The sequence below is a fragment of the Sphaeramia orbicularis genome, chromosome 5, assembly GCF_902148855.1.
Source record: "Sphaeramia orbicularis chromosome 5, fSphaOr1.1, whole genome shotgun sequence".
NCBI lineage: Eukaryota > Metazoa > Chordata > Actinopteri > Kurtiformes > Apogonidae > Sphaeramia > Sphaeramia orbicularis.
This window is the reverse complement of record NC_043961.1, coordinates 28,728,177-28,755,350: the sequence shown is the minus strand read 5'-3', so window position 1 is coordinate 28,755,350 and position 27,174 is coordinate 28,728,177. Positions and strand designations below refer to the sequence as shown.

The following is a 27,174-nucleotide window of genomic DNA, read 5'->3' as shown; positions in this document are numbered from 1 at the left end:
TCATAATAAGATCATAATTTCCACAATACTGTCCAAAAATGACAAATGTACTCAGTGTTACGTATTATACATTATATTTACTTTTATTTGTAAGTGTCAGGATGTGACAGCTGATAGGGATGTGCTGATTGTTGAATTCTAATGTGTGAAATAACAGTTTGGTTAATAACCAATCCATATTATTTTCTATTTATTTTCCTTATTTGTTGTTATTTTGTGCCAATGAAAAAACAATGTTTAAAATAATTGTACTGTTTTAAAGTCTTTAAAGCCTTCATCATAATATATCTGAATAACAGTAAATTAAATCAAATAAGTTTAAGAAAAAGCCACACACAGATTAACCACCAGATACAGATACTGCTCAACTGATACATCTACACATCTGCACAGTTTAACTTTATTGATTTAGTGTCTGAACAGTATATTTTCATTCATCTTAAATTATGCATTTGATTACTTATTTCCACTTATTACAATGTTATGAATTTTTGATTTAATTATTTTTGATTTACTGTAGGAGAACGATGAAATGACAAAATACACAAATGTTGAAATGGAACGTTTCACCCATTCACACACCAGTGGAGCGGTTTCTGGAAGCAACAGGGGGGTCAGTGTTTTTGCCCAAGGACACGTTGACATGTGGAAGGAGCTGGGTATCGAAACACCAACCTTCAGGTTTGTTGACAACCTAAATATCTGGGGAATGCACACCATTCCATATTCCAAAAATACACTCCCATGCTGTATATATGTAATATTTACACTAAAAAACAAAGAAGAAAAAACAAAACCCAGATCTGAACAGTCATTAAACAGATTTTTGTTCTGATAATATAAAATTTGATTAAAAGGTGTCTAAGGATATGTAAAATTACATAAAGGAGTGTTCAAGACAAACTATAGAAATAACTGAGGAAAAATACAGAGATATCAGACAGTTTTCATCTCACTGACCTTTTAACAGGTCCTCATTTAGTCCGAGGCTTAAATTAACCTTCATTAACAGAGAATAGGTGGATGTGTGTACAGGCTAATTTGTGAGAGTCCAGAGCCGACACTGAAACAAAAGACTAGTGCTCCTTGAACTGGTATTCCTCACATGTCTGTATATGCTCTTGTGTGTGTGTGTACATGTGAGTATGTGTGTGTGCATGTATGTGTTAAAATGAGTGTGTGTTGTGTAGCCGTCTGTGCTGAAGGAGAGAGAGTGAAGCCTATTGATTATTTTAATCCTCCTATTTGTGAGTCTGTGATCCTCCCGGCTCAGCCTTCCACCGGGGATTGCTAATGGGGCTGAACGCTTCCCTCCTCAGCCCTCTCTCCCTGTCCAATTAACTTAACGCTGGAATCTGCGAGGAGGGAGCGCTGGGAGTCAGAGGGGGGAAACACTGCTGAACACCCCCCCACCCCACCCCCCAAAGTCTGAAATCTCCCAAACCTCTCATCTGCTCTGAACCTCCTTTTCTAGAATAGCATTACCCCTCACCTTTAATTAAAGATCTGTCTCCTTGTTTTTATTCAAGAAAGGTGAGAACTCCCTCCAGCCAACGTTTCATTTTCACAGTGGGGTGTTGCTGAGGAGAGAAGCAGCAGCAGGTGTCGAAATATGTCTCACAAAGGATAAGATACCTTCAAACAGTCTGCAGTAGCCTTAGCCTGATGTCAAGCATGTTAATAATGTGTTCTTATTGGACAAAACAAACCTTTAATGATGAATGAATTTATTATGGAGTTTCATTATTTTATGAAAGTCATCTATTAATCTGAAAAAGATAAAAACCCCAAATCAGAAAAGTTGTATGCATATTAAATTAAAACATTTATTGCAAATTATCTTTGCCCTGTATTACACTGAAAACAATCCAACAGAACATTATTTGACACTTCAGTTCATGAAATGTATTGTCTTCCTCAGAATAAACGCAGATTTCACATAAAATAAAATAAAAGTTTGGACAGTAAAATTAAACAAATTTAGAGACAGAAGGTGCTCAAAAATTAAATAGCTTTGTTCCATTTATTCTGTAAGAATGGGACAAAATAACTCAAACTTTGAGTCTGCTTTCTATTTAATTTGGGTTTTCCACTCTGCATCAACTTTCTTCTCATTTGGGGTTGTAGATGGTTTGATGTCCAAAGAGTCACAGGGTATTTTTATGCTACAGAGCTCCAGAAAAGAGATAACAAGATACAGCTACAGGATGGTACTATCTGTAAAACCTAACTCAAATTAATTAAAGCAAGATGTCAAATAATATACTTTTTTTTTTTTTTAGCATTCATAAATTATAACCTTCTGTGTTTCACAACCACAACAGATCTTTATCTCATTACTGCAGGAAAAATAGATCTAACATGGAAAGATAAAGAAACACTGTTTAGATGTGATAAGGTGGACCTCTATGCTCACATACTTGCATTGCACTGTCTTATTTTGTTCTAACCCTTATAAAAGTGCACAAAGCCAACCAGAAAATCCGTCTGGGTAAAAGGTTCAGCAGGACTATCTTCACTGTTGTTCAACATACAATTATATTTGCTATCAGTTAGACTAATCTTATGAATATACAATGTACTGTGTATCTTCTGTACAACTGGGAAATGTATTTGTTGCTCTGTTGCTTTTTTTGTGTTTATGGATCAGATTGCAGAAAACATCTGACATCACAAGTTTCTTATAATGAACAGATACAGAACAAAGAGTAGAAACAATATAAAAGCAGCCATTTTAGTTTGATTTGACACAGTAAAATAATCCTGGATTTTCTTTTTATTGTGTTTCATGGTCTTCAAGGGCAGAGAAAAATCTAAGCGAGTTCATACATATCAAATACACACAACTCAGCTGGCAAAGTACAGTGACAACAATGAATCCTGCTCATGAACACAAAGGTAACAGAGCCAGAAAACACACACAGTAAGATGCAGCATGGCACAAAATGTACATGTTGAATCACATCAGAGGAATGTCTGTGTACAATATACTGTACAGCATTGAGGTGTTATTTCAATCACAGCACGAACATGACAAGTCGGTTTAAATAGTTCACACCCAAATCATTAGGGTAAAGTCATGCTTTCAAACTGATTTCACTTTTCAGGACAATGAAGCCTCTGCTAAACATTTTAACGAGTTTATAATTGGGCAGACATGAAGCTTTCACACTAAAAACTACAATAGATGTGTTTCACATTGAACCTGTATGGCAATTTTTAAATATAGTAATTGGTTACATAGACAATAGTCACAATTTCCCTGGATGCAAATTTTGACTAACAAAGACATGCTTCTCCAGGTGTTTGAACCTATTTCTGTTCTTTTTTATTTACACCTGTGAATTACACCCAGTTAAATACAAAGATTCACAGTCAGAGTCCTCATTTAGCATATTCACACTTTGCATTAGTTGCATGTCTGCGTTTGTTTAAGTTCTCATAAGAAATCTCAGTTAAATGGCTGTTCTCATCAAAATAAAACAGGCTGTTTACGTACTATAGTTCAAAAAGGGAGACTTCCTCATGCATGCAAAATAAAAATGTAACAGGTCATGTAAGGCACAGAAAACCTGCTGTGTATGTGTGAGACATGGCATTTAAAACAGGGTGTCGAAAACATCTCCAAATGGGTACATTCGCAGTACAAGTGAAGTCATACACATCATTCAGATCTCTATGGATGTCTGGTTTGAGAATAACTGAGAAAAGCCTGAGCTCATTAGCAGGACATGATGAGGCTCTGCCATAAGCTCTGGCTCAGGGACAATCTCAAAGCTAAACCTCAGTATTGATATACTGTGTGTGTTAAGGGACTGTTACCGACAACTTGATACCCCTTCCTTTAACAGGAATCAAAGACTATGAGGGTCAAACTAACAGCAGCGTGATGCGTCTTATTGAGCGTACAGTACATGCACCTCAACTTGAACTGAAAGGTGAACACGCACATGCTTGTACACAGACATACGGCACATCCGATTATCTTATGTTGTCTCTATTATCAGCTGCAATCAATATATTCATGACTTTTTCTCATTTGGTGTCTACAGCCGTATTGAAAATCCATCTCACAGTGAAGACGAGAGGCTGCAGCCCAACACACACACACACTTCGATCTACAGTCTACGTTCGCACATCATTTCAGTCGATATCAGACTTGTGGCTGAAATGGTCATCTGGTCTCGTGTAGCAACAACTGATAGGAGATGTTCAAATCATGTGTGTGTACAAGTGAATGTGTTCATGTGAAACAGATAAGATCATGTTTTAGCCATGCTTATGCAAACTGTACATGGCACACAATAATGATGTGTATCAGATGTAAATGTTGGCTTGTATATACATTTATATATTTATTTTTACACAAACTCTTCTTTAAACCCTATTTGTTAACTGTGATCATGTTATTACATGGTTTGTGTGCCGATCTGCGTTGAAGTGACAAATTACATAATGGCAGCACGGTGTGTTAGATGCAAAGGAGAGGACACTTTTTGCTCGATTACAGAGAGAGTATAAGTATGTGAGTATACTGTGATCAGTCAGGGTAGATGAGGAAGCCAGAGAAGGTGCTGTATTTGTTGGTATTTCCGCCGTGAACTTTGCCCCCGTCAAGCTGCACGCACACTTCATCTCCCACGTCCAGGTGCAGGATGACACTGTTAGAGGCGTAATCGTAGTTTTGATCTGCGTCTTGAGCAATTGCACTGGCCCTCACCTGGATAAAGACAAAAGAGAAGCTGAAAGCCTGCAAAGATAAAAGAATAAATACATACTGTACAAAGTGTTTTGTGTAGCAAGTTCTTGAAGAGTCATTTTGCACCCAACAAGAGCAAGAGTCATTGACTTTGCTCCTGACAGCATAGGAATCAAGTTGTTTCAGAAATGGCAGCTTCAGTCATTCAACATTTATAGAAAACTAAATAAATGCGAAGACAGCTCAAATCAAATGATGCCCATCAGACAAGACAGACAGGTCCCAAGAAGCACTACTTTTCTTTTCTTTTCTTTTCTTTTTTTTTTTTTTGTAGCAAGATTAGGTGAAAAACACTGACTGCTTTTGCTCCAGAAAAGAAATTATGACAAATGGCATGATGGACAACATGGGCGGACGACACGAATGGATGGATAGTATAAGGCCCCACATGTAAGTGATAAATTGAACAAGTGTGGTAGAAAAATATTGAATGTTTTTCCAGTCCTGGCCTGGCCTGTTTGTTTCCTGGCCTGGAAACAAAATGATGACAGATGGATGAATGGAAGGGTGGACATGCTGATCACATTTACACAGCATGTCACTGTATATTAAATGTATATAATCTGTAGAACACAGCACATAAAGTGTATAGATAAATAAATAAAGTCAGTGAGCTGAGGTCGGTCCCATAAGGCTTTCCTCCTGTTCGCAGTAGGTACTGCGATAACTCAATATTGACATGCAGAACTGTTCTTTTAAAATATGTAACGGTGCAGAGTTGATGATGCATAGCTGAATGACAACAACTTTGTTTCATGACTAATGACAAAAGGCACAAAATGGCAACCTGGTGCCAAAAAGCAGTAATGGTCTCCACAGGTTATTTCTATAGCTATGTAGGTTTTACTAGCATTAGATCAATGAGCATTTACTGGTACTTAAATACAATAATGCATAACTAAGCTGCATTAGCTGATGTTTGCATTAATTCATATCGAATTATGTGGCCTCTCGGCTAGCCTACTAATTAGCTTAGGTAGCAGCATTTAATGTTTCTCTGCATTTCATGACTTTTAGACAATTGTATGTGTTAACATTTATTAAGTAGTCAAAATGATTCATTATCACAACGTTAGTGGATGTGGTGGGTGTTTTCAGTGAGTTCCGGTTTCATCCCTCAGTCTTCTCCAACTTCACACACTCGTATCCATAAAACCAACATGGTGATGGCCATGTCCAACATATCAAGGCATCAGAATTACACTTCACAAACCAAAAGATGACGCCAGGGAAGGTTTACCTGCTACCTACATACAGCCTTTTAAATGAGTGACTGAGAAAATAGCTAAAGCCACTGTACAACACACACCTGATTGTTTGCAGTGAGTTTGGTGGAAAAATAGTGGTTTCCAAGTTAAGTTCCTGACACAAAATGATGACAGACCAAAATACTACAAAAACAGTAGATGGAGGAGGAAAATGAGGTTTGGTATGGGTGGACAAAGAAATGAACAGCAGTATGAAGGAATTGATTTAGATTGTTTTCCTTTGGTTTTGTGTCTTTATGATTGTAATGTATTGTCCTAGACATGGATGAACACCACTAACTGCAGTTTTAGCCTGATAAATATGACATATTTTTGTTCAGACACTGACAGTATTGTAAGAACACTACTAGCATAATGTACTTATTAATAAAGGGCAATGATTGTTTCACCTAAGTGATGTGTGCTGGTTGTAAATGTCTTCAGATGATAGTTACACACCCTTTTTAATTAAAACTGCGATAAAAACTTTTGTTTTATTCATGAGACATGTGGTATAATCTGATGTCAACAGCACATCCTTTCTGTTGTGTTAGTATTAGTATAGATCCCATGAAACTTCCTGACTCATTTCCAGTACTTCCAGTGCAGAGGCGTTTTTCCATGTGTCCATTCATGGATGTACTTTCACAGTGAACTCTTCTCTGACATGAATCACTTGTTTTCTGGCACTAATAACCATCTGCAGCTGAGATATTTTCAACACGGTCATCTAATGTTAATAGCAAGGTGGAGGTAAATGGAAACAGATGGGACAGCCAGAATTATACAGGTAATTCATGTAGAACAGCAGTATAACAAATGTTACCTGATTAATAAAATAATCATAACAAGGACTCTTTTTCCTAACCATATCAAATTCAAACTTATCCTCACATGTAAAAACTCTTTTTTTCTCATACATACTGTATAAGACAATTCCTTTAAAATCTAGTCATTAGTAATATAGGCCCAAAATTTTAGGTACTTTGTATTTTTCATGTTCTCTAACACACATCCTTCATGTTTTCTTTATGTGGATTCAACAATTGCTATTTTATCTCCTGTTTCATCGAGTGATGTTGGTGTAATGTCATCAGTACAGATGCCTTCCTGTCCACTGGGTACAGAGATGAGATGTGCAATGATCTTTGGCCTCAAACCTCCATCTGAGAGCCAACCTTTCTTAGTCGCTATCAATTTTTCCAGAGGATTGTTGCTCTCACACCTGATCCACCTGTTGCAGAGGAGAATCTGATAGGGATTGCAAAGCAGACATCAGTTTATTTGGGAAGCATTACAGCAAACACACATTCTGACTGCTGATCCATGGTGGAAATATTTCTGAATATCCAGCACTAAAAGGTGTGACCGATATCTAATGAAATGACGGGCCATGGTGTGGTCAACATACGTGGTCTACATCCAAATCTTTTACTAAAAATAATACATTAATCTATAACCATTTTGTAATCAGCATCATTTTGATTCGTAAATGTAGTTTAATTATACAGTTTTCCTATGTAACTGTAACATTTTACATTTATTCATTTGTTTTCCGTAACTGTTTAATCCTCTGAAGGGTCTCGTAGGGTCTTGTAGCCTATCCCAGTTCATCGCAGGGTACAGTTACATTTATTTTATGACTTAATTTCAGTAACTCCATTACATGTAACTAGTTAAACCACTGACAATCATCTCTTTGTTGCAGCTCAACTACTGACAATGTACCTTAATGTCAGTTATGCCATACAACATTTTCCAGCAATCATCTGTACTGTTGTAGGTATGAGCAATTTTAGGTAAAGTCATATATTAATTATGCTTTGCTTCAAACAAATGTGACAATAACCAAATGTATATTTAACTTTTTAACCATAAAAAAACAATGGGCAATAGAAACAAAAACAAAATGCATCCAACTTCAAATACAGTAAAACATAATGACATTAATATGACACCAGCAAAGGACAAAGGGTACAGGTAATGAGATGGTTAAATAACACATTGCCATATTAAAAAATACTGTGTGATCAACAACTTTATGATAAGGATGACCTTGTTAACCGCACTAATCTCGCAGTCTTGTAATTGAAATTATAATAGAAACAACACACTGACATTAAATGGTGCAGGGCCACAGAATATGGAGCGTCACACAATTTAAGAAGTAATATGAGTCATTCTTCACTATTTTATTTACATCCAGACATGTTTATGTATGAAGACCCCAGTGAATGTCATCCATTAAACATGCTCATGATTCCTTAATGGTACGACCAGTAAAATCAAGTACTAATATCTGACCATTAAGACACAGGTTTCCATAACATTAGACCATTGACGAAAGATCCATTAATGCTTCCATATTCCCAGGTCATTAAAGCTCCCATATATGCTGATAAATGGAATCAGAGGATATTTCATTAGGACTTAGATAAAGTCAAACACCTGCAGCGGATGTTATGTTCCCTCAAGAACTGCAGGAAGAGGAAGAAAAAGCAAATTTGATGTAAAAAGTTAGAATCATGTCATTACTATTATTATTTTTTATGCTGCGTTTCATTGTTATTTTGTCCAGTCTCATTTTAGGTTGCAAATTCTGAGTTGTTTTGGAGTCAGTAAGCAAATCTGCTTATAATAAATTGCACTTTCATCGTAAGTAACCAACTATTCAAGCAGACAATCCATTTAGTAGTGGAAAATAAAGTATACAAATGCATACATATTAATGAATGCAAATATGTCACACTACTCCATCCTTGTCTCCTACTTTGGGACTGATCTGACTAAGGATATGGTCCATCATCTCCACCAATCATCAAGCTTCCCTCATTCAGACAATGATCCATCCACCCATTTCTCCTCATCCTGCGTCCAATAATGACTTTTTTCCCATTTCATCAATTTAAATCATTATTCAATAAATTTCTCTGTGCACACATCTCTTCCATGTAGAGAAGGTGAACATTTATATTTCCCTCCTCGAGACAGAAAAGAATCGATACATTTCCTTTGTTTTAATTCAACTCACATCAGTCCATTAATTGTTGTCTCTCCCTCCACACCTCACACCCCTTCCATCATCCCTCTCCCATTCGTAACCCCATCGCTATCTCTTCATTCTGGACCCATCTATCCATCTTTTTGTGTCCTTACACTTGAATGAGATGCAGGTCACGCACACGTTTTCTCTCTCAGCCATAGCAGTGTTGGCGGGAGCAGCGACTAAGTGTGTCCCTGTCCGGTCTAAATCAGATTGATTAACGGCGTGCTGCTGTGGCAGGTCTCCTGAGGACCCCTCCCCACATACACACACACCTCCCCATCTCCGAACTCTGCCTCCTCCCACCCCCACCCCCCTTCGCGGCATCCCTTACCCCTCCCTGCCTCCAGATGCGTCAGGGCAGCCTATACAGGGCTGCAGGCTACGGTAATTGGTAGTTGGACAGCCATGGCAGCTCCCCGCGTAATAGATCCAACTCCTCAATAACTCCATACAATCACAATAAATGGGGGCACAGGATAAGCTACAGTGGTCAAATGGGCCCATGAAATACTAGCAGGAGGTCAGGATAAGATGCTGGGTTCCAACACACACACACATCCACACTCTCTCCGTCTCGATAAGAGCAGCTCTATTTCCTCTTTGTTTTTTATGAATCTCAAGTGAACACCTTAGAAAACCACAGAGCATATGAGACATTTTGTTATTTTATACTGTAGACTGCCTCTCTGTGAAGGGACTGAACAGCTCCCATGAGGAGACCTAATGGGTTTTAGGAAAAATATAACAGAAAAGAGATTCTGACATCTCGTACATCCAACATCTGTCTACATGGTTGAGCGGCAGGATTCCCCTGATATTATTTTCAGCTGAGTTAGATGCTGACAGCCTGCTGTAACTTGTACTATATATGTTTACAGCTGAAATGGGTTGACTTCAGTGCATGTACATGTACATATCCAATTACTACTTCCCACCCTGTTAAAATATCACACCTAACTGCTCGCAGCACATTAAAAAAGACTTGAAACCTGCGGTACATTTACCAGCTAAACATTCAGCCATGATATTCAAACCATCTCACTGAAATGGCCTTTTAAACATGAATATCAGCTAATTATATTTGCCAGGCAAAGGACACAACGTTATTTATGGCTTTTTATGGTTGACTTTCCTGTGAGATGTAGGTTTACAGACAGTGGAGATGCTGACATTTAACACGTTGTGTTTATGATTAATTCATAGTTGCAATCGCCTCCTATACAGTAACTCAGTGGAGACATTTGCTATACTTTATACATCGTATGCACATATCTTTAAATATGTGACATTTAAAACATTATCACTGATATTATTGGTACCTGTAACTATGTGCACAATCATAAATTAAATGTCAGATAAAAGAAAATTAACATGGGAAGATCTGCTCCTTTATTGCAGTGAATAGTTCAGGCAGGTTTAACTATTTGTTAATATTAATAAACCTTTGCCATGTTACACCAGCAGTTAAGTGATGTTAATATAATTTTGGTTTTGTTCTGGTGTGACTTAAGTTTGACCTGCTTGTTTGATTTATGTAAAAAAAAAAAAAAGAAAAAAGAAGCATCTCACCATGAAATGAAAATGAAAATTTTGTAATTTCTTGGGAAAGCTCTTTCTTTGCTTTATAGAGTGCTGTGGCATAAAAACCAGCACAGATGACTCTCAGGTTCAGCTGTCACTAAGAATCACAGTGAAACCTTGTTTTCTTAAAGTGGGCAGGAGGCACTGGGGTTTTCCGTGTGAAAACAAGAGGGAAAGGCAAATCAGGGATATTGTCAACAGCGACGGAGATTGATAGCGACAGGGGAGCAAATTTCTGTCTGTCGGCCCAATGCTGTTGTGACTTGATCTGCTGCTGTTGGGGAGCAGTAGACCCATGGGACAATAGAGTAGATTACACTGCTTCCACTTTTCATTAGGGGGGAACATTAAATGGGGAAAGAGGAAGAGAAACATGGGAGAGACAGTCGGTTAAAAAAATTGATAGTGTAAGTACTCAATAAAACATGCATTTTTATCTGTGGGAAAGCAATTGCTGTGACATATATAAAGACTGATATAGTTCTTATCTATTTCTCCAAAAATGTTATAAATGTTTACATCAGTGTCAAAATAAGAAGCTAATATTTATCTGAGCCCTCAGAGTGATGATAGTAGATAAAAATACTCATTGAAAACAACTGTGTGATTGCAGATATGGTGACAATACTACACAAATAATGAGCAGATGCATACACTGTTACAGCCTAAGCAGGATTTGGGTGTGGGAAGCCAAAGTTGAGAAAGCCTTTGAGTGATGGGGATGGAGCCTGTTGGATAACAAACTGATCAAGCATGCCTGTTCCAGAGGAGGGAGGGCATAAATGAGGTTGGGGAGGTGGGCTGTCCACATAGTGTGTTATTTTTTTTCAGTTTTGTTTTGTTTTGCAGCGGTGCCTTGATCCTCTGGTAATAAAACTGACAGGATTCATTCACTGTGATGTACAGACCTCTCAGAGCGGAGCGAGGCGATTGAGACGGGGTCTCTTAAACTTACCTGAGGGACCTCTAAGGGTGAACTGGGAGTGAGCCTGGTAGAGAGAAGAAGGGCAATTGAAATGGCCCTTTTTGTAAAAGCTGTTGTGTTCTTGCTGCCTCCATTCATGTATTTCAGCCTAGGGTGTCCTGTTTCTATTATACAGCCCGACACATAACCCCTCTCCTGCACTGCAGACTTACGTACTAATTGGCATACTAAATGTTAATATTTTTGCCATGACACTCAAGACCCAAGGTGTCAAGATGTTGATTAGAAAACCTCTAATTGGCTCCAGACTGAAACCTTTGAGGGCAGAAAAGATGCTTTAATTGGATATAAATGGGCCTACCTGCAGCGCATTAGCTAAAGCTCTAGTTAAATTATACTATTACTTTATGACAGTTTGTTTACTAGATCATTATAAATTGCAGTCTGTTTTACAAAGGTGTGTGCATATGTATCTGCACACACAAACAATAATCAAAAGTAATAAATTGACACAGACCTATTCATTATAAAACCTGTGTGAGAGGTCACAATGCACAGTAATGTCCAACAAATTATGTACCTAGTTGAAAAAAAAATCAATGGTGTATTTTAGTAGTGTAAATGCTTGTTCTGCAAATGTCACAATCAAACACTGAGACAGTGCTGTTTATGAAAGAGGAGAAATGCTACATCCTTGATTAGGAGAAATAATGATAGAATGGGCAGGCAAAAGGAAAACACAACAAAGGCATGACAAAACACAGTAACAACCAGCTGGGTCGGCTTAGTCGACAGAATATAATGGCCTCAGCCATTATAACAGGAATATATAGTCAAATAATGGCTGTGTGCATGAACGTGTGCATAAAAGTGTGTGTTCTCATGAGAAGAAGACGAAAAAAGGGGGGGAAAGGGCAAGCCTGAGGGTACATGTATATGAGAGGATACTTTTGGTTTGCTCAACAACAAATGCTGTCTAAAAGAGTACATGTTTATTTTGTATCATTAAATGTTCCCTATTATAATGTCACATACTAAAGCAATGCAATGTAGAATCAAGATTATGAAGTATTCCACCAATAAAACACTGCTCTGAGAACAAAAACACAGATCTAAAAGTGCCAAAATAAAATACATTTGAGTCTGTCTAATTAAGTGCCACATGAAGCCCATATTGACACCTTGTCTGGCAAACTGTAATTAACAGCTTCCACCTCTCACAGAAGCAACATCACACCTATCTACTGGAAGTATATTTCCTCATCCTAATTGAGCCCAATCTTGTCATTTCTGCAACTTTGAAGATGTTTATTTAATAGTCTAATTTCCTTCCAGATTTTTTGTGCACACTTGTAAAGACACAAGACACAGGCTTACAAATCTAGGAATCTCACTTTAATAGGACATGGCAAGGCTTTATAAAGACAGCCTCACATGTGGTCACCAGGATGTTCATCATAACAAACACTGTTCCAGGCCTTCCAACTGAACAGAACCAGATACAGAACAGGGTGATATCCGTGGGAGTCTTGATATCAACTTGGTTCTCAAATACAGTAAAAGGTCAGGTGAGAACATTAAACTTATGATTGAACTCACTAATTGTGTTGTAATTAAAGACCAAAACTCACAACACCTCAACCTTCATTTAACTTGTAGTAGCAAAAAATATTGAGTACATTTCCATCCAGCTATGTTTCCACACAATTTATTTAATTTAAGAAATGTGATTAAATACAATGCAATCAGAGTCAGCAAATGATGATGTGCCAATCTCACATAACTTCAATTTAACTAAAAAATGTCAAAACATTAATGGACGGGATAAGGACCTGTAGCAATTCATTGAATGAATATGTGAAACAAGCATAAATGTAAGATGGGAAATGGCAACAAAGCACTTCAGTGAATTAGGAGCTACATACAAACATCTGACAAACTGTGGAAGAGCTTGAAGCAATGCTGAATGAGTGGTTCAGTGGACAAAGCTAAATCCAGTTTCAGGTTTGATGAGTTAACAAAATTCTGGTTCACAGACCTCTGGTTTCATTTACAATGTTTTAATGTTTTAAGATACATTTCTAACAAAACCAACAAACTCCTAATAATTATGTAACAATAGAGGATGGAAACATAAAAATATAAGTGGTGCCAGGCACAACAAACCCCGCCTCTCACACATATTGTATCTTATTCTGGCAGCGATTCAGCTGATGTCATCATGTCTATGTGTGTGCTAATGTCAGCATAGACATAGACAGCATAGACAAATTTCGGCCATAACAAGTAAATGGGGGAAAAAAAAGATTTTAAAGGTGTTGTACAGACTTTCTGCGTGATCTTGAAAAAGTCTCATTTTTATATATATGACTGATTGTAGTCTGCAATTTAAAATGAGATTATCAGCGCCAAAATAGTTTTTTTCTAAATGCTATTTCCAGCTTCCCTGGTCGGGTCGGACAACACTGGACTGATTTAAGGCAGACTTACGTCACTATGACAACACTACACCTACCAGCAGAGTTTAGTAGTAAAAGTAAGCTGAACGAGTGAGGAGTAATATCTGTCCTTAATTCCTAAAGAAAGGGATTTATTGGATTTATTTTGTTGTAATGGTGGACACTGGAACTGGAGCTGGACTGGAAGAAAGAAAAAGAAAGTTAAACGGGACAGTGATAGAGGACGAGCTAGAACACCAGTAAACCTCTGCACTGGTTTGAACCGATGGAGAGAAGTAAGGGAGTTAAAGGAATGAAAACAGAGCTGGAGTTGTCCCTCTTCCTTCTACACAGGTATAGAATGCTTCTGTTCTTTATACATTTGCACTGGAACATTGTATTGGACTATAGTGGCTGTTGGTAGCTCAGTCAAACACTTAGTAAACACTTCTGTGTTAGCCACAGGGCTAGCTCTGTGACATGCTGTTTCATTTGGAGCATTGTTTCAGTCCAAACTAAGGGCTTCGGAAGGTGAGACTGAAATGGTTCTGTATGGAGTTGAATGTTCATGTCGGGGCCTGGATACTAAACTGACCTTCAGGAACACGACAATTCTAACAGTAGAATACTGTGAATGCAGAAGGCTGAAGCAGCTAGCACTGAACTGCTAATGCTGAATGAGGAAGACGTTGAATGACTGAAGTCATTTATGAAAATGCTCAAATACTTTGTGGAAAAGCTGGTGCAAATATATATTTTTGGGACACGTCTTAGTGCACCGGTCTGTGAATAACACTTAGGAGCTCCACAGTAAAAGAGACAGACAAGCAGGAGTCTGACTTCCAAAGTTAGTTTTCACTTTCGTTTTCACACCAGTTACTAAACTATGTAACGAACATTATGAAGTTTGCTTGTTGTCTCATTTTAAACGTCACTTTGCACCTGCAAGTTGCTGTCTTGAAAAAAGAAATGCAGTGTTGTAAAAAGGATTCGCTCTTCAGTCATTAGCTTCAAAACGCATTGGCCAGAGTTATGCCCTTATGACAGTAGGTGCTAGTGCTCATGGGAAACGGAGTCTTTGTCCCTTAAAAACACCACAGATTCCAGCTGAAGGTGTTGCTGCAATCCACTTTAAACAAATTATCTGTACAGGACCTTTAAAAATTCATAAAGAAATTTGAACGATGACCTACTTTTCCCAAAATGTAATCACATCTATTCTGAGTCACTGGCAATCTATAAACCCAATTTGGTATGAATTCAACCAATAGTTTTGCTGCTAAAGTGTTAACAAACAAACAAAGAAACAAACAAAACCAAAAACAATACCACTTGCCTCCCCTTCCAGGGGGCGGGGTAAAAATAAATTGGCATCTTTCTTTTGCCAATTTTCTGAAATCGAGTTAAAATTTGTGATGCATTTCAATGGAAGTCTAGTTTGCACAGCACTGTCATTTCTGTTGCTCAGTTGCCTTTTGTTCTACATGTTCAAATAAATCCTTAACTATTCCCTAACTAGAATAGTATGCACTTCAGCAGAAGCTGCACACCTGTTTCTAACCTGTACCTTAAATGCAAACGTCCATGAGCTTAATTCCCCACTTTGAATTCACCTTTCCTTCTAACCTTTACACCTTACATTGTTAAGGCTGAGTCACAGTCAAGCACATGTCAGAGCACATTGCTGGGTTTTAATAAGGCACCGGTTTGTCCACCAGTTTCTCCCCCTGCAGGTCGGATCCAACCTATTACCACGGCCATATAATGAGGTTACAGGCTGACAGTAGCTGAGCTGTGTGTTTTAGGATGAGCTGCTGAAATGCTGCCTCCACTGGTCTTTAAAACTAGAGTGTGGGCACAGCTGACCAACTGGCCACCACAAGTACAACCATATAGGACCAGCTATAAATATTCATGCTCCCTCTTCATGCTCATCACTGTAAAGGGCAAAGTACATATTGGTGGTGAATTATATATCCATTGAAAAGGTCATCTACCTCAACACCAATCATTTGATGAGTTATAGGACACCTGGAGTCAAGAGAAATCCTTTCTTTGAGTAATTTAGTTTTCCAGACTTGACGTAAACTTTCACATCAGATACACATTTCAACAGTGAGTCATCAAGACAATCTACTTGTAACAAGAGTGTCTGAAATGTCTCATTTGCTTCATATATATCACCAATCTGACTGATTACACCTCTCTTCAGCTACACCTTCATCAGAGGACAGAGGCCTCTATCGTGTTGCCCTTTCTCTCACCTTTCTCTGTCCACTCTGCAGTGAGCATCCATCCATCCATCCATCCATCCATCCATCCATCCATCAACCATCCATCCATCCATCCATCCATCCATCCATCCAACCATCCATCCATCCCCCTTGTCTGCTTCCTGCCCTTCTCTGCAGTGATCTCTCAACAGGATGTGTTTAATTCCTCCCCCTTTGACATGACATTGATCAACACCATGCACAGCAGCCTGATACGACTTGTTAACATACACACCCATGCTGTGAAACACACTATGGATAGACATAAAAAGGTACTTTATGCATGTTTTATGCACATTTTCTCATAATGAATAAAATTCTGGTTCAGCACGGCAGTTATCAGCCAGTTACAAGAATCAATAAAGTCTGAGAAAGGATTTTAACTTCTAAATACAGTCATGGAAAAAATTATTAGACCATTAAAAGCCATCAAAAAGATTGGTTATGCAATCAAGTACTAACTCCTGTGTGTATCATGAGGTTAAAACAGACAGAAAAGAAAACATGGAATGCCTAAAAGCAGTTTGTGGCAGTACAATGCCATAGATACTGATGTAAGAACTTATGTGATTTTGGTTATTATCAAGAAAACCATGGAAAATGGCTAGATATCAGCTCTTAAATTAAACTCTTTTGAGCTATTTTTGTTGTTATATTATATTTGTCCAACCAAAGTTACCTTTAGTTGTACCAGGTATTAAAATGAACAAGAAATTTAAGAAAACAAGGGTGGTATTTTTTTCCACGACTGTATGTGCTTAATGATCAAGTAGTCCACTTACAGTGTTCATGTTGGGTCTTCTATACCTGGAGCTGGTGCTACAGGCTTTTTGAATTCACTTCTCTCAATGAAAAATAACAGAAAAAAAACGGCATACCTGTGGAAGAAGCTAATTGTAAAGCGGGATGTTAATACAGTCATGTGACACTGATGGGGGAAAAAGGATTGAGCCTGAGAAAAGACAGTTTTATGCCCTGTTCACAGGAATACCAGTATTACACTTATATATAAATGGGTATTTTCCATTCAAAGAAGACTCCATACAGCCCAGGACAAGCCATGGTTTTTGTTGGACTTAAAACTGTGGACACCACAGACCTCTGATAATATTGGGTGCAGCAGATACAGAGGCTTAAGTTTGTCATCAGGTTTAGCAGCAACTTGATGACACTTCAACTTTCATCAAACTTTCAATCAACCTTTAGTGTTGATTTGTATTGTTGAAGGATATTCTTTATATTCTACACTGTTACATGTGTCCGTTTCCCGAATGTGTCTGTGCTGACCATGTTTTAGTGCAGGTAATATTCTCTCTTGTACAGCTACATGGCCTATATTTGATGTTTCAGGCACAGGTTCATTACAGAAATCAAATATAGAGAATATGCAACCGAAATCAGAACGGGAGGCCATTGTTTTTTAATCACTTAATTTTACACAGCTAAGGTTTAAAAATCTTTTTAAAAGCAAATGCCCATGTTAGTGATCTACAACTTGAGAGAAAAATGTTAATTTAGCAAAATATCCATATTAGTGTATAGAGGACACAGTTTGTTTTAAAACTAAGGGATGCTAGAAACAACACACTAATGTGGCGTTATTGTGGTCCTTTAAAATATACCATTGCCCTACATAGTGGGGAAAATCCTGCCATACATGTGCCTTTCTGTCAAAGTTACTTTGTATAGTTACAACTGTAGCTTAACATGTATGAATTTCTATCTATATCCATCTTTATTTACCACCACCCACAGCTTCAGGTAAATTAACCCTATTATCACTAATAAAGCTAGTGCTAGACCTAGAGATAGCTGACAGATTAAAGATTTGATCATACTAATCATATAGAGATCAATTTGACCTGGATAAACATGATCACTACAAGTGTTTCCATAGTCATTAACCCTTTCATGCATAGTGGTCACTACAGTGGACAGCTATTCTACAGCTCTCTTGTATATTCATGGATTTTGTTTTAATTTCATATCTGCCAACACATGCATCATCCCATACACTACAACTGATAACATTACTGTAACTTTGCTGTTCTTGATAAATCTGATCTAACATGTTTGAGTGTAAATCAATTGCTTGTAACTGTTATTAGACTACAATTAACAACAAGAAGATTTTTTTTTGCATATTATCTCCATGAAGTGAGTAATGACTCATATTAGAGTTTTAGAGAAAACATCAGATTAACAGCAATAAAATGTTTTTATTTCATAATTTTCACACAGTATATCAATAAATACTTGTTTCTTTGCTTCTTTGGTGTCCAGCTTAGTGGACATTTTTGCAACTCCATGAAAAATAGCTTCATAAAGAAATTTCAATCCCATTTTTTTTTAATACCTAAAGAGGAATAAAAACACTCAGGGAAAAAAAATCTCGATTAAGGTTCTCATAATTCATGCATGAAAGGGTTAAAATACGGTATAGGTTGGTTTTAAAAAATCTGCAAGTTGGCAAATCTTGCCATAATGTGCCCAAAACTTCTTCTCACTTCTCATTGGCCTAATACTTCACTCTGCAACAAGAGCACTCTTCTAGCCACAGAAACACACACACACACACACACACACATACAGAGGCACCCTCTGAAACTGTGAGGGCAAGATCAGCACTGAATTGGGTTAAATAATTTAGTTGATGGAAAAGATAATTAATGGGGAAGAAGTCAATAGCCAGTGTGGGTGGTGAAATGTGTATTTGTATATGTGTGTGTGTGTGTGTGTGTGTCTGTGTGTGCGTGTGTGTGTGTGTGTGTGTGTGTGTGTGTGAAGGAAGGGCACAGGTTGAGGGGAGAAGATCTCATCTAAAGGCTATGAAAGATTTAACAGCAGGAGAAGACAGGAATGACAATGTCTGTGAAGGCACGCAACAAACCAAGTCTCCCAATTATATGTGGCATTTAACTGTCTGTCGCCTTTACTCTTCATTTTATGCACATCATGTTAAGTCGATAAAAGCAGAATAACTATTTTAATGGACTTGATCAGTTGCACAAAAGATGTACTATATGACGACAAGTTTATTTTGGAAGTCTGTAAACCTACGAAAATGATAAAAAAAATATATATATATTTTTTTGTCTGATGTTATATTGATCCTTGTGCTCATTTCTTATTTAGCAGTAGATCTAAACATACATTTTCAATATATGTCAGTACAGTCTGTCGAATGTACCATAGTTTGTGATTACATTTTGGAACGGACAAAATTTTATTTATTTATTTTTTTAATTTCTTTATTTTGTTTTTTTTTGTGTGTGCTAGATCCAAATGCCACTAAAATTTACCAAATCTACTAAATTTTGCAACCTTAAAAGATTTTATGAAAGAAAAGCTTCAGAAATGTCCACTCTGCATCTTGTGCAGAAAGGCCGTAAAGGCAGTAAAATACATAACAATATGATCCTTATTCAGTTACAAAAAGAGTGTCTGAGTCTATCAAATCAATTTTTTTCTGTGCAAAGACAGACTTTCATGAAACAATTTTGAGAGTACAAAACTAAAGCAGTGTGAATTTGGAACTGAATTTCAGTGATTTGCTTTGAATGTATATAAACAGTGTGTTGCCCCTTATGTCTATTTCCCCCTGTGCATTTATTAATTGATGCAAAAATCAGCAAAGATGTAGATACTGTGTAAATTCTAGATGTATTTCTGAGTCTGGGTCCCAGGGAGACATCACTGAACCACTAGTTAGAAGAGTTAAAATTACCAGTATTTTGGTAAAAATCTTTGAATGGTCTGTTGATGTCATTACAAACTCCTCTGTGAGAGGAAGTCAGGGTGAACATGGTGAAGTAACAAACCTATGGGCTTCAACACTGGAAACTAAAGTTAATGTCCTATTTGACAGTTATTTAAAGCAAACGCTGTTATTTAAAATCATGTTTATGTATTTGTCAATGTAACCAAAACGACAGTTTTCATGCAACTTATTTCACTAATAAAGTGTTTTTTTGTGCCCAATTGTAAATATACCACTACCATGGAATTGCCACAGCCTAAATGCAACAGTCATTTAACACATTTCCCTGTTATCCATGGTATTTTGTGCCCTGCTGCCTTCACCTGCATTTAGCTTAAATCCTTCTGCCTGTAGTGGTGCTAATCTGTCATCCATGGCCAGATCAACATTTTTCCAGAGGACTGTTCCAACTGAAATAGCAAGCAAAGGACCATATTATTCATATAACTGCTGATTCTTGGATGATTGACTGCTTTATAAAAACATTCAGACTGGAAAACAGGTTGGAGGACAATTATAGAGGTTTTTGTCTTTCCTGCTTTCCTCCTGTTTCGTGGAATAGTTAGCAAATGTAAATGAAAGTTAACTTTTTGTGTTGTACCGTTGTTGTTCTTTGGACCCCACAATACTCTCTATGTATATTATCTTACTCCATATGAAATAGCATGTCTGATAAAACATAATAGACACTTTGTATTATTTTTGGGCAGGGAATTTTATTTGCCTTTGAGGACATTGTAGATTAAGATGAGCCAGTGGCCAGTACGACCTACCAAATCAGCTAAATAATCACATACTTATATATATATACTTTTTTGTTATTATTATCAATTCTATCATTTAAGTTAGAGGATGTGTTGATTTAGCCAACAGGTCCCTATCCAAATGTGTTGAAAATTTCAACAGAATTTTCAGAAAATCTGCTAAATATTTCAGATATAGCCTATTTGATCATCTGTTGTGGAGCTCATCAACATATTGCCTCTTCTGTTTCAGAGTTTATCAAAGATTTTGTCTAACATTTGTTCCTTCATCTCCACAGATGGAGGAATTTCTTAGCTCTTTGGCAGCTAATGTATTTCTGTTTCTTGTAATAAATCAAGTTTAGTTTAATTTATTATTTATTTGTCACAGACAATGTACAAATACATTAATCTCAAAGAGAAGAGATGCTTTGCACCAGTTAGCTACGACTTACTTTCCATCTGCTGTCCCCAAGCAGGTGCACACACAGTATAGAACATTTACATTACATGCAATTCAAAACAAACCTTAACTCATAACTACAATAGTTAAAAACTTATATATTTATTCCAATTTCATAAATTTCATATTGTTTCCTAAAAATGCAATTTCATCATACTTCATTCCTAAAACAAAGTGACTGCTGTGTTCTTTTTATTACTTCACACATGCAGACACACACAACTATTCTATTTCCACTTACTATGATACATACATTTAAAATTTGAATAAAAATATAAATTAAGAGAAATGTTGCAAAATTAAAAAAAGGAAAAAAAAACCTTTTAAAAAAATTGTTAGATCAACTTATTTAAGCTTGTTGTTTTTAATATATTTTATGATGACCCTGATGAAGGGCCTGATCCAAATCAAGATGGTCTGTGCTGAATTACTGACCTCTTTAGACTATTATTCCATCTCTGCGTTCTTTAAAAGTAGATGAAGTTATATCAGAACCCTTTTCTCTACTTTGGCAATAAATCAATAAAAATCCTCCAGATCCCACTGGAAAGTATGATGCCAGTTTCCATATTTATACCATTACATGAACTTGAAACTAGGATAATTATTTAGACAATATCAGTGAAAAAGGTTTCCATGTTGAATCTGTACTGGCACATTCTTTTAAAGATGGAAATTCAGCCAAACGTGACTGAAAAAAAAAAAAAAAAAAAAAAAAAAAACTCAGGACGATGATGGTCTGCCTTGTAGCACACTGCTGTCAGTTCATACACTGTGTAAAATATGTGTATAAAGAATCCACTGTTGTACTATCAACTGCTGCCTAGTTTAGTCTGGCCTGTAACAATGCAAAGCGTGTTTTCTTCTTCTCTGGTAATCCCCAGGACGTCACTCTTCTGTTCTGTAGCACATGTCAGAATCAGCGCTCCTCAACAGAGTGAGGGCTTAGTACTTCAAGCTTGTCATAGATCTCCAGATGGAAGCGTTCAAGGCTTTTTCCATGCATTTGTATTTGTTTATTTATTAGTGTTAAAGTCAGAGTTTCTCAGAGGACAGTAGCCAGCTGTTGCATTTTGGCTTCATTCCACTGAGACATGGAGAATTGTTATCCTCTTGATCGCTTGGCTGTCACTCTCTCTCTCTCCCATTCCCTCTGTTTTCAAGTTGTGCAATTAATTGCACTTTTTGTTCTCCATGCAAAACAGTTCTCAGTCCCACCTCAGTTTCCCCTTTCATTCAGCCATCCATTCTTGTTTGTTCTTCAAAGTGGATCACCAACCTTTTTTTTACATTTTATTTTGTGATTAAAATGTACTACTGAGTACACGTTTCATAGTAGCAGCAGGTTTTTAGAGCCTTAATGTGTGACTTTTCATAACCTTTTTTGCAATGAGCTCTTCATTATTGTATTGTCAGTGCTTTATTGTGCAAATAATGTATCAACAAGTGGTGCCAGGCACAACAAACCCCGCCCCTCACACATATTTTGCTCATTATAAGTAAATGAGAAGATTTTAAAAATTCCGAAAACTTTGAACTTTGATGTACTGTTCCAAAATGTGATCACATCTATTCTGGGTCACTGGCAGTCTATAAACCCAATTTAGTATGAATTCAACCAATAGTTTTGCTGCTACAGACATTTGAAATGTCACCCATTATAAGTAAATGGGGAAGAAAGATTTTACAAATTCATAAAAAATTTGAAGTTTGACCTACTGTTCCCAAAATGTAATCACATCTTTTCTGGGTCACCTGGCAATCTATAAACCAAATTTGGTATGAATTCAACCAAGAGTTTTGCTGCTGGAGTGTTAACAAACAAACCAAACCAAAAACAGTACCCCTTGCCTCCCCTTCGGGGGGCAGGGTACTAATACCTATCACACAGCAACAGCATACCCTTTGCAGAACAACACAACTCAGTTCAGTTACTGCAATTAACATGCTACTTTTTCTGATGTATTGAAGAGGACATATATGAATTTAGGTTGTACAATATCATATCCTATATTCTTTCAGCTCGTGTGTAGACTGCATCTTGACAGAAAATGGTGACAATGAATTTAACCAAATACTTTGTTTCACTTTTAATAGCTAATAGTTACAGAATAAAACACAAACTCTCTGCTCAGGACAGTAGAGTTATGTCAATGAGGATGGCGTGTTCTGATTATCTTATATTGTGATCGATGTAGTGGATATGTACAATCTGTCATTTCTGTGGGCCTGAGATTATGTCATTTTATGTGAGAATTTTCATTGTAATTTTATATTAAATTATTGCTCACTGTCATTAGTCTTGGTTGACTCAAACCAACATAGTAATGATTACTTTAATAGCGGATTAACGACTTATTAGTGAAATAGTGGTGTCTTTAATGTTATATAGTTCTTTAAAGCTGCCAGAATATCAGAATTTGAGAATACACACCATTCTTCTGCAGTTCTCTCTTCTCAGTCCAAATTAAAAGACTAAACATTAGTATAGATCAGGGGAATTCAAATCCGGTCCTAGAGGTCCGGTATCCTGCATGTTTTAGATATTTCCCTCTTCCATCACACCTGGAAGCCATTACATCGTAATCAGGCTTCTGCAGAGCTTGATGATGAACTGATCATTAATTGAACCAGGTGTGCTGGAAGAGGGAAATATCTAAAACATGCAGGATACCGGCCTTTGAGGATGGGATTTGAATACCCTTGGTATAGATAGATGATGCCACTTCATGCTCTTAAGGAAAAGTGCAGCCACTTTTTCCAAGTTTCTGTGTCAAAACCCAGAGTAGAACAATATAACTGCATCCAGGTCATGTCTGACAGAATCTGATCAGTGATTGGTAATTACAGCTGTCAGTCATGTCAGTTACAGGCGCTTACCTGTCTGAAAACACCTGTGATTAGACAGAACCTGTGTAAAAAGCCTTGTGTCTTCTCAGACCACTCCAGTTACGATATACTGAAAGATGCTAATGGATATTTTTGCCTGATGATGATTAAAAGAATGAAGCACTGCAACAACTAATTTTGCTAATAGAGTAATCAGCTGTTTTGAGTCTGTCCTGACTCCGCTGTACATTTTGCGATACTGATCTCATGAAATGGCACTGAATGTCACGCCAGTTCTTATGGAATTTGGCGTCCTATACGTTTTCATCCTTTCATATGCTATTCAATGCCATTTGACTGCGTGTCAATTTACACCAAGATCTCTGGTCCACATACCCCTAACCCTAACCCTAACCCTAGCCCTAACCATAACCATAACCATAACCCTAACCCTAACCATAACCATAACCCTAAGTAACCCTAAGTAACACACGGAAAGCTTATAATGCGTACAGATTGTACGCCAATTAACGCCAATTAAAAGTGGAGTGTATATTTATACGATTTCATGATATTAAATTGCAATTTGAAAAGAACACAATTCAAATTGTGGATCAAAATCACAGTTTAAAATATGGTGATAAGATCTTTAGGAGAGATTAACCACATCTGCATCATCCACACACACACACACACTCACTCACCTGTCCGTTCTTCTTCAGGTCCGCCCACATGCTCGTGCCGTCGCCACCTCTCATCAGGACATGGTAGGTGAAGTAGTAGATGCCAGGAAGTGGGCAGGTGAACTTGCCTGTACTTGGCTCGTAGTAGTTCCCAACATTGGTCACCACATCGTCAAACTTGAGTATTTCACTCCCTTCATGTTGTTTCCGCAGGCCAGCGTAGAAGGCGATTTTAGGACTGTAGAAGGAAGGGCCGTAACCTCCAGGTCCAGGCCCGGGTGGACCAGGTGGCCCAGGCTTGCCAGGTTCTCCAGGGGGTCCTTTAGGACCTGGAGGTCCAGGAAGTCCAGGGCTCCCTCTGAATCCCTGTTTACCTCTGCGGCTTTGGTAGTCAGGGGGCTGAGGGGAGACGGCTGTCAGCTCTCCCTGTGGGGGGGTGAAAGTGTCACACACCATCTTGCAGCTCCCAAGCATCTCATAATGTGTGCCCCCTCCTCCGGACCCTCCCCCTTTAGTGGTGTGGACCAATAGGGGGATGGCCACGAGCAGGACCAGGACCATGGCCACGCCAACTCCAGCCCCAATGACACGTTTTTTGCGGCTTAGTCGGGAGGCGGCCAGTGTGAGGAAGTCCTCCTCGCCCTTAGCTGGAATGGTTGTGCCGGCCAGACTGAAGTCTTGGTGGACAAAAACTTCTGGATGGAGAAAGTGGTAGAGGGAAATGTGTGATTGTGTGGGGCAGAGAAAACAAATGGGGAGCTTTTTTAAGAGCAGGACAGGCAAATCTCAGACAGGATCAGGAGAAAATCAGAGGCCAGGAGGAGGATTACAAATAGGTTTTTCCATTTCTTGGTTCCATTTGTTTTGTATCCTCCTATTTTCCACTTTGCCCTGGTTCACAATGTTTTCAGGCAATGAGCTTATCTAGAGACAATACATCACTTATAAGCCACAAATATCTTAATTTTCTTTGTCAAATGACCATTACCATTAAGATAATGTCAATTAAGGCTTAGTTTTATCCAACTCTATGGCTGTGGATGCTCCAGTGGAAAGCTTTCAGTTGCTCAGGCAGAGAGCTGTCAGGTGGGGTCTACAGTATTCCCACTGGAGTTCATCTCACCCACCACATACAGAGAGGGGTGCCTACTTCCTGTCCAGGAATGTGTAAAGAAAACAGAGGAAATCGGTCCTCTTTTTTTTTTTCTTCTTTCTCCCTGCTTGTGTTCCTGTTGACAGGTTTACACCTGTCTGTGTTGGAGCCTGGATTAGATTTATCTCAGTGGTCTACACCCTCATATACAGCACACAGTTGTAATATGTCATGAAAAAGGGAAATTCTTTACACCAGCAAACTGAATAGTGTGTTGTTTAAAAGCAGAGTGGACAGACTGGAGAAAATCACAGCCGAAGTCTTGTATGAAGCAGTCTAAAGAAAAAGGAGAAATACACACAAACAGACAAAATAATTCACTTCATAGAGTAGTTAGTATTTTAGCAGTTAGTAGTACTGAGTTTTGTTTTTTGTTTTTTTTTTTAGCAATAAGTAAACTACACAATTATATGGTATTTTAGCAATAACACGTTTAAAAGTGTGAGAAAAAATATATAGGCTATGCATCATGAAATATTAAACATTTTAACCAATACATGAAAACAATGTGATGGATTATTCAAGATTAATGTCAAAGGGATGGAATAAGTAAAATAATCAAATAAAGTGGTGTCTTTAGTTACATGCTGACCTTGTTGCAGGCCTACATTAATTCTGGTCTAAACAAACACGTGGTTAACAGAGAAAACATACCAGCTTAAATAACTGTTATTTCATTAAAGTGGTCACTCATATTCTAAACATCAACAACGCATAATAGTATTTTCACCGACAAACTTTTCATAAAATCATCGTCTTACCCAGTTTTTATTTGTCTTCAGGCTCTTTTCATTCCGCGGCTTGTGAGGGAAACGCCGCAGGAAAACTGATCCAGGACCGGAGGAGAGGGGGAAAATCCTCCCAAAGAATAAGCGTTTTCACGGTTGCATCGGGTGAAGTTGCGCCGCGGTGCAAACTCAGCTCGGATCAAGTCCCACTAATATCTAAAACTTGCAGCATCTCATCCAGAACTCATGCATGGTGGCCCGACCTCCTCACTCTCCTAAATGCCAAAGGCGGCGCTCACGGCGGTCCGAGCAGACACTGAGCAAAGGAGAAAAAAAAAGGAAAAAAAAAAAAAAAAAAAAGAGTGAAAATATACGATAAAGTGGCGACGCGCTCTTTCTAATATAATCACATATTTTTCCGAGTCACTTTTGCGGACTTGTTTTGCAGAAATATGGATGCGGATCGACTTGAGAGCAACAGTTCACTCACTTGTTGTATCCTCCGTCCTGCTTCTCTCTCCTCAGCATCTGCCCACTACTGCTCC

At 37.8% G+C, this 27,174-nt stretch overlaps 1 protein-coding gene across 3 annotated transcripts; it reads right to left on the bottom strand.

Annotated features, from left to right (window-relative positions):
* Positions 1 to 2,763: 2,763 nt before the first annotated feature.
* Positions 2,764 to 27,113, bottom strand: c1ql4b (complement component 1, q subcomponent-like 4b). 3 transcript variants are annotated; one of them, XM_030134845.1, is made up of 4 exons: positions 26,663 to 27,113; positions 26,095 to 26,177; positions 24,770 to 25,443; positions 2,764 to 4,721 (listed from the first exon to the last, which is right to left on the bottom strand). In XM_030134845.1, the coding sequence occupies exons 3-4, from the start codon at positions 25,307 to 25,309 to the stop codon at positions 4,542 to 4,544; spliced, it is 720 nt and encodes a 239-aa protein (XP_029990705.1). In that variant the 5' UTR covers positions 25,310 to 25,443; positions 26,095 to 26,177; positions 26,663 to 27,113; the 3' UTR covers positions 2,764 to 4,541. The 3 variants fall into 3 exon arrangements, with proteins under 3 accessions (XP_029990705.1, XP_029990704.1, XP_029990706.1); XM_030134844.1 differs by having other exon boundaries at positions 24,770 to 26,177; XM_030134846.1 differs by lacking the exon at positions 26,095 to 26,177.
* Positions 27,114 to 27,174: the final 61 nt, after the last annotated feature.

Coding starts and splice junctions, on each gene's coding strand:
- c1ql4b (XM_030134844.1), bottom strand. CDS start 25,309: ATGGTCCTGGTCCTGCTCGTGGCCATCCCCCTATTGGTCCACACCACT. Junction 4,722..24,769: donor ACCTGAAGAAGAACGGACAG/GTGAGTGAGTGT, acceptor GTCTTTATCCAG/GTGAGGGCCAGTGCAATTGC.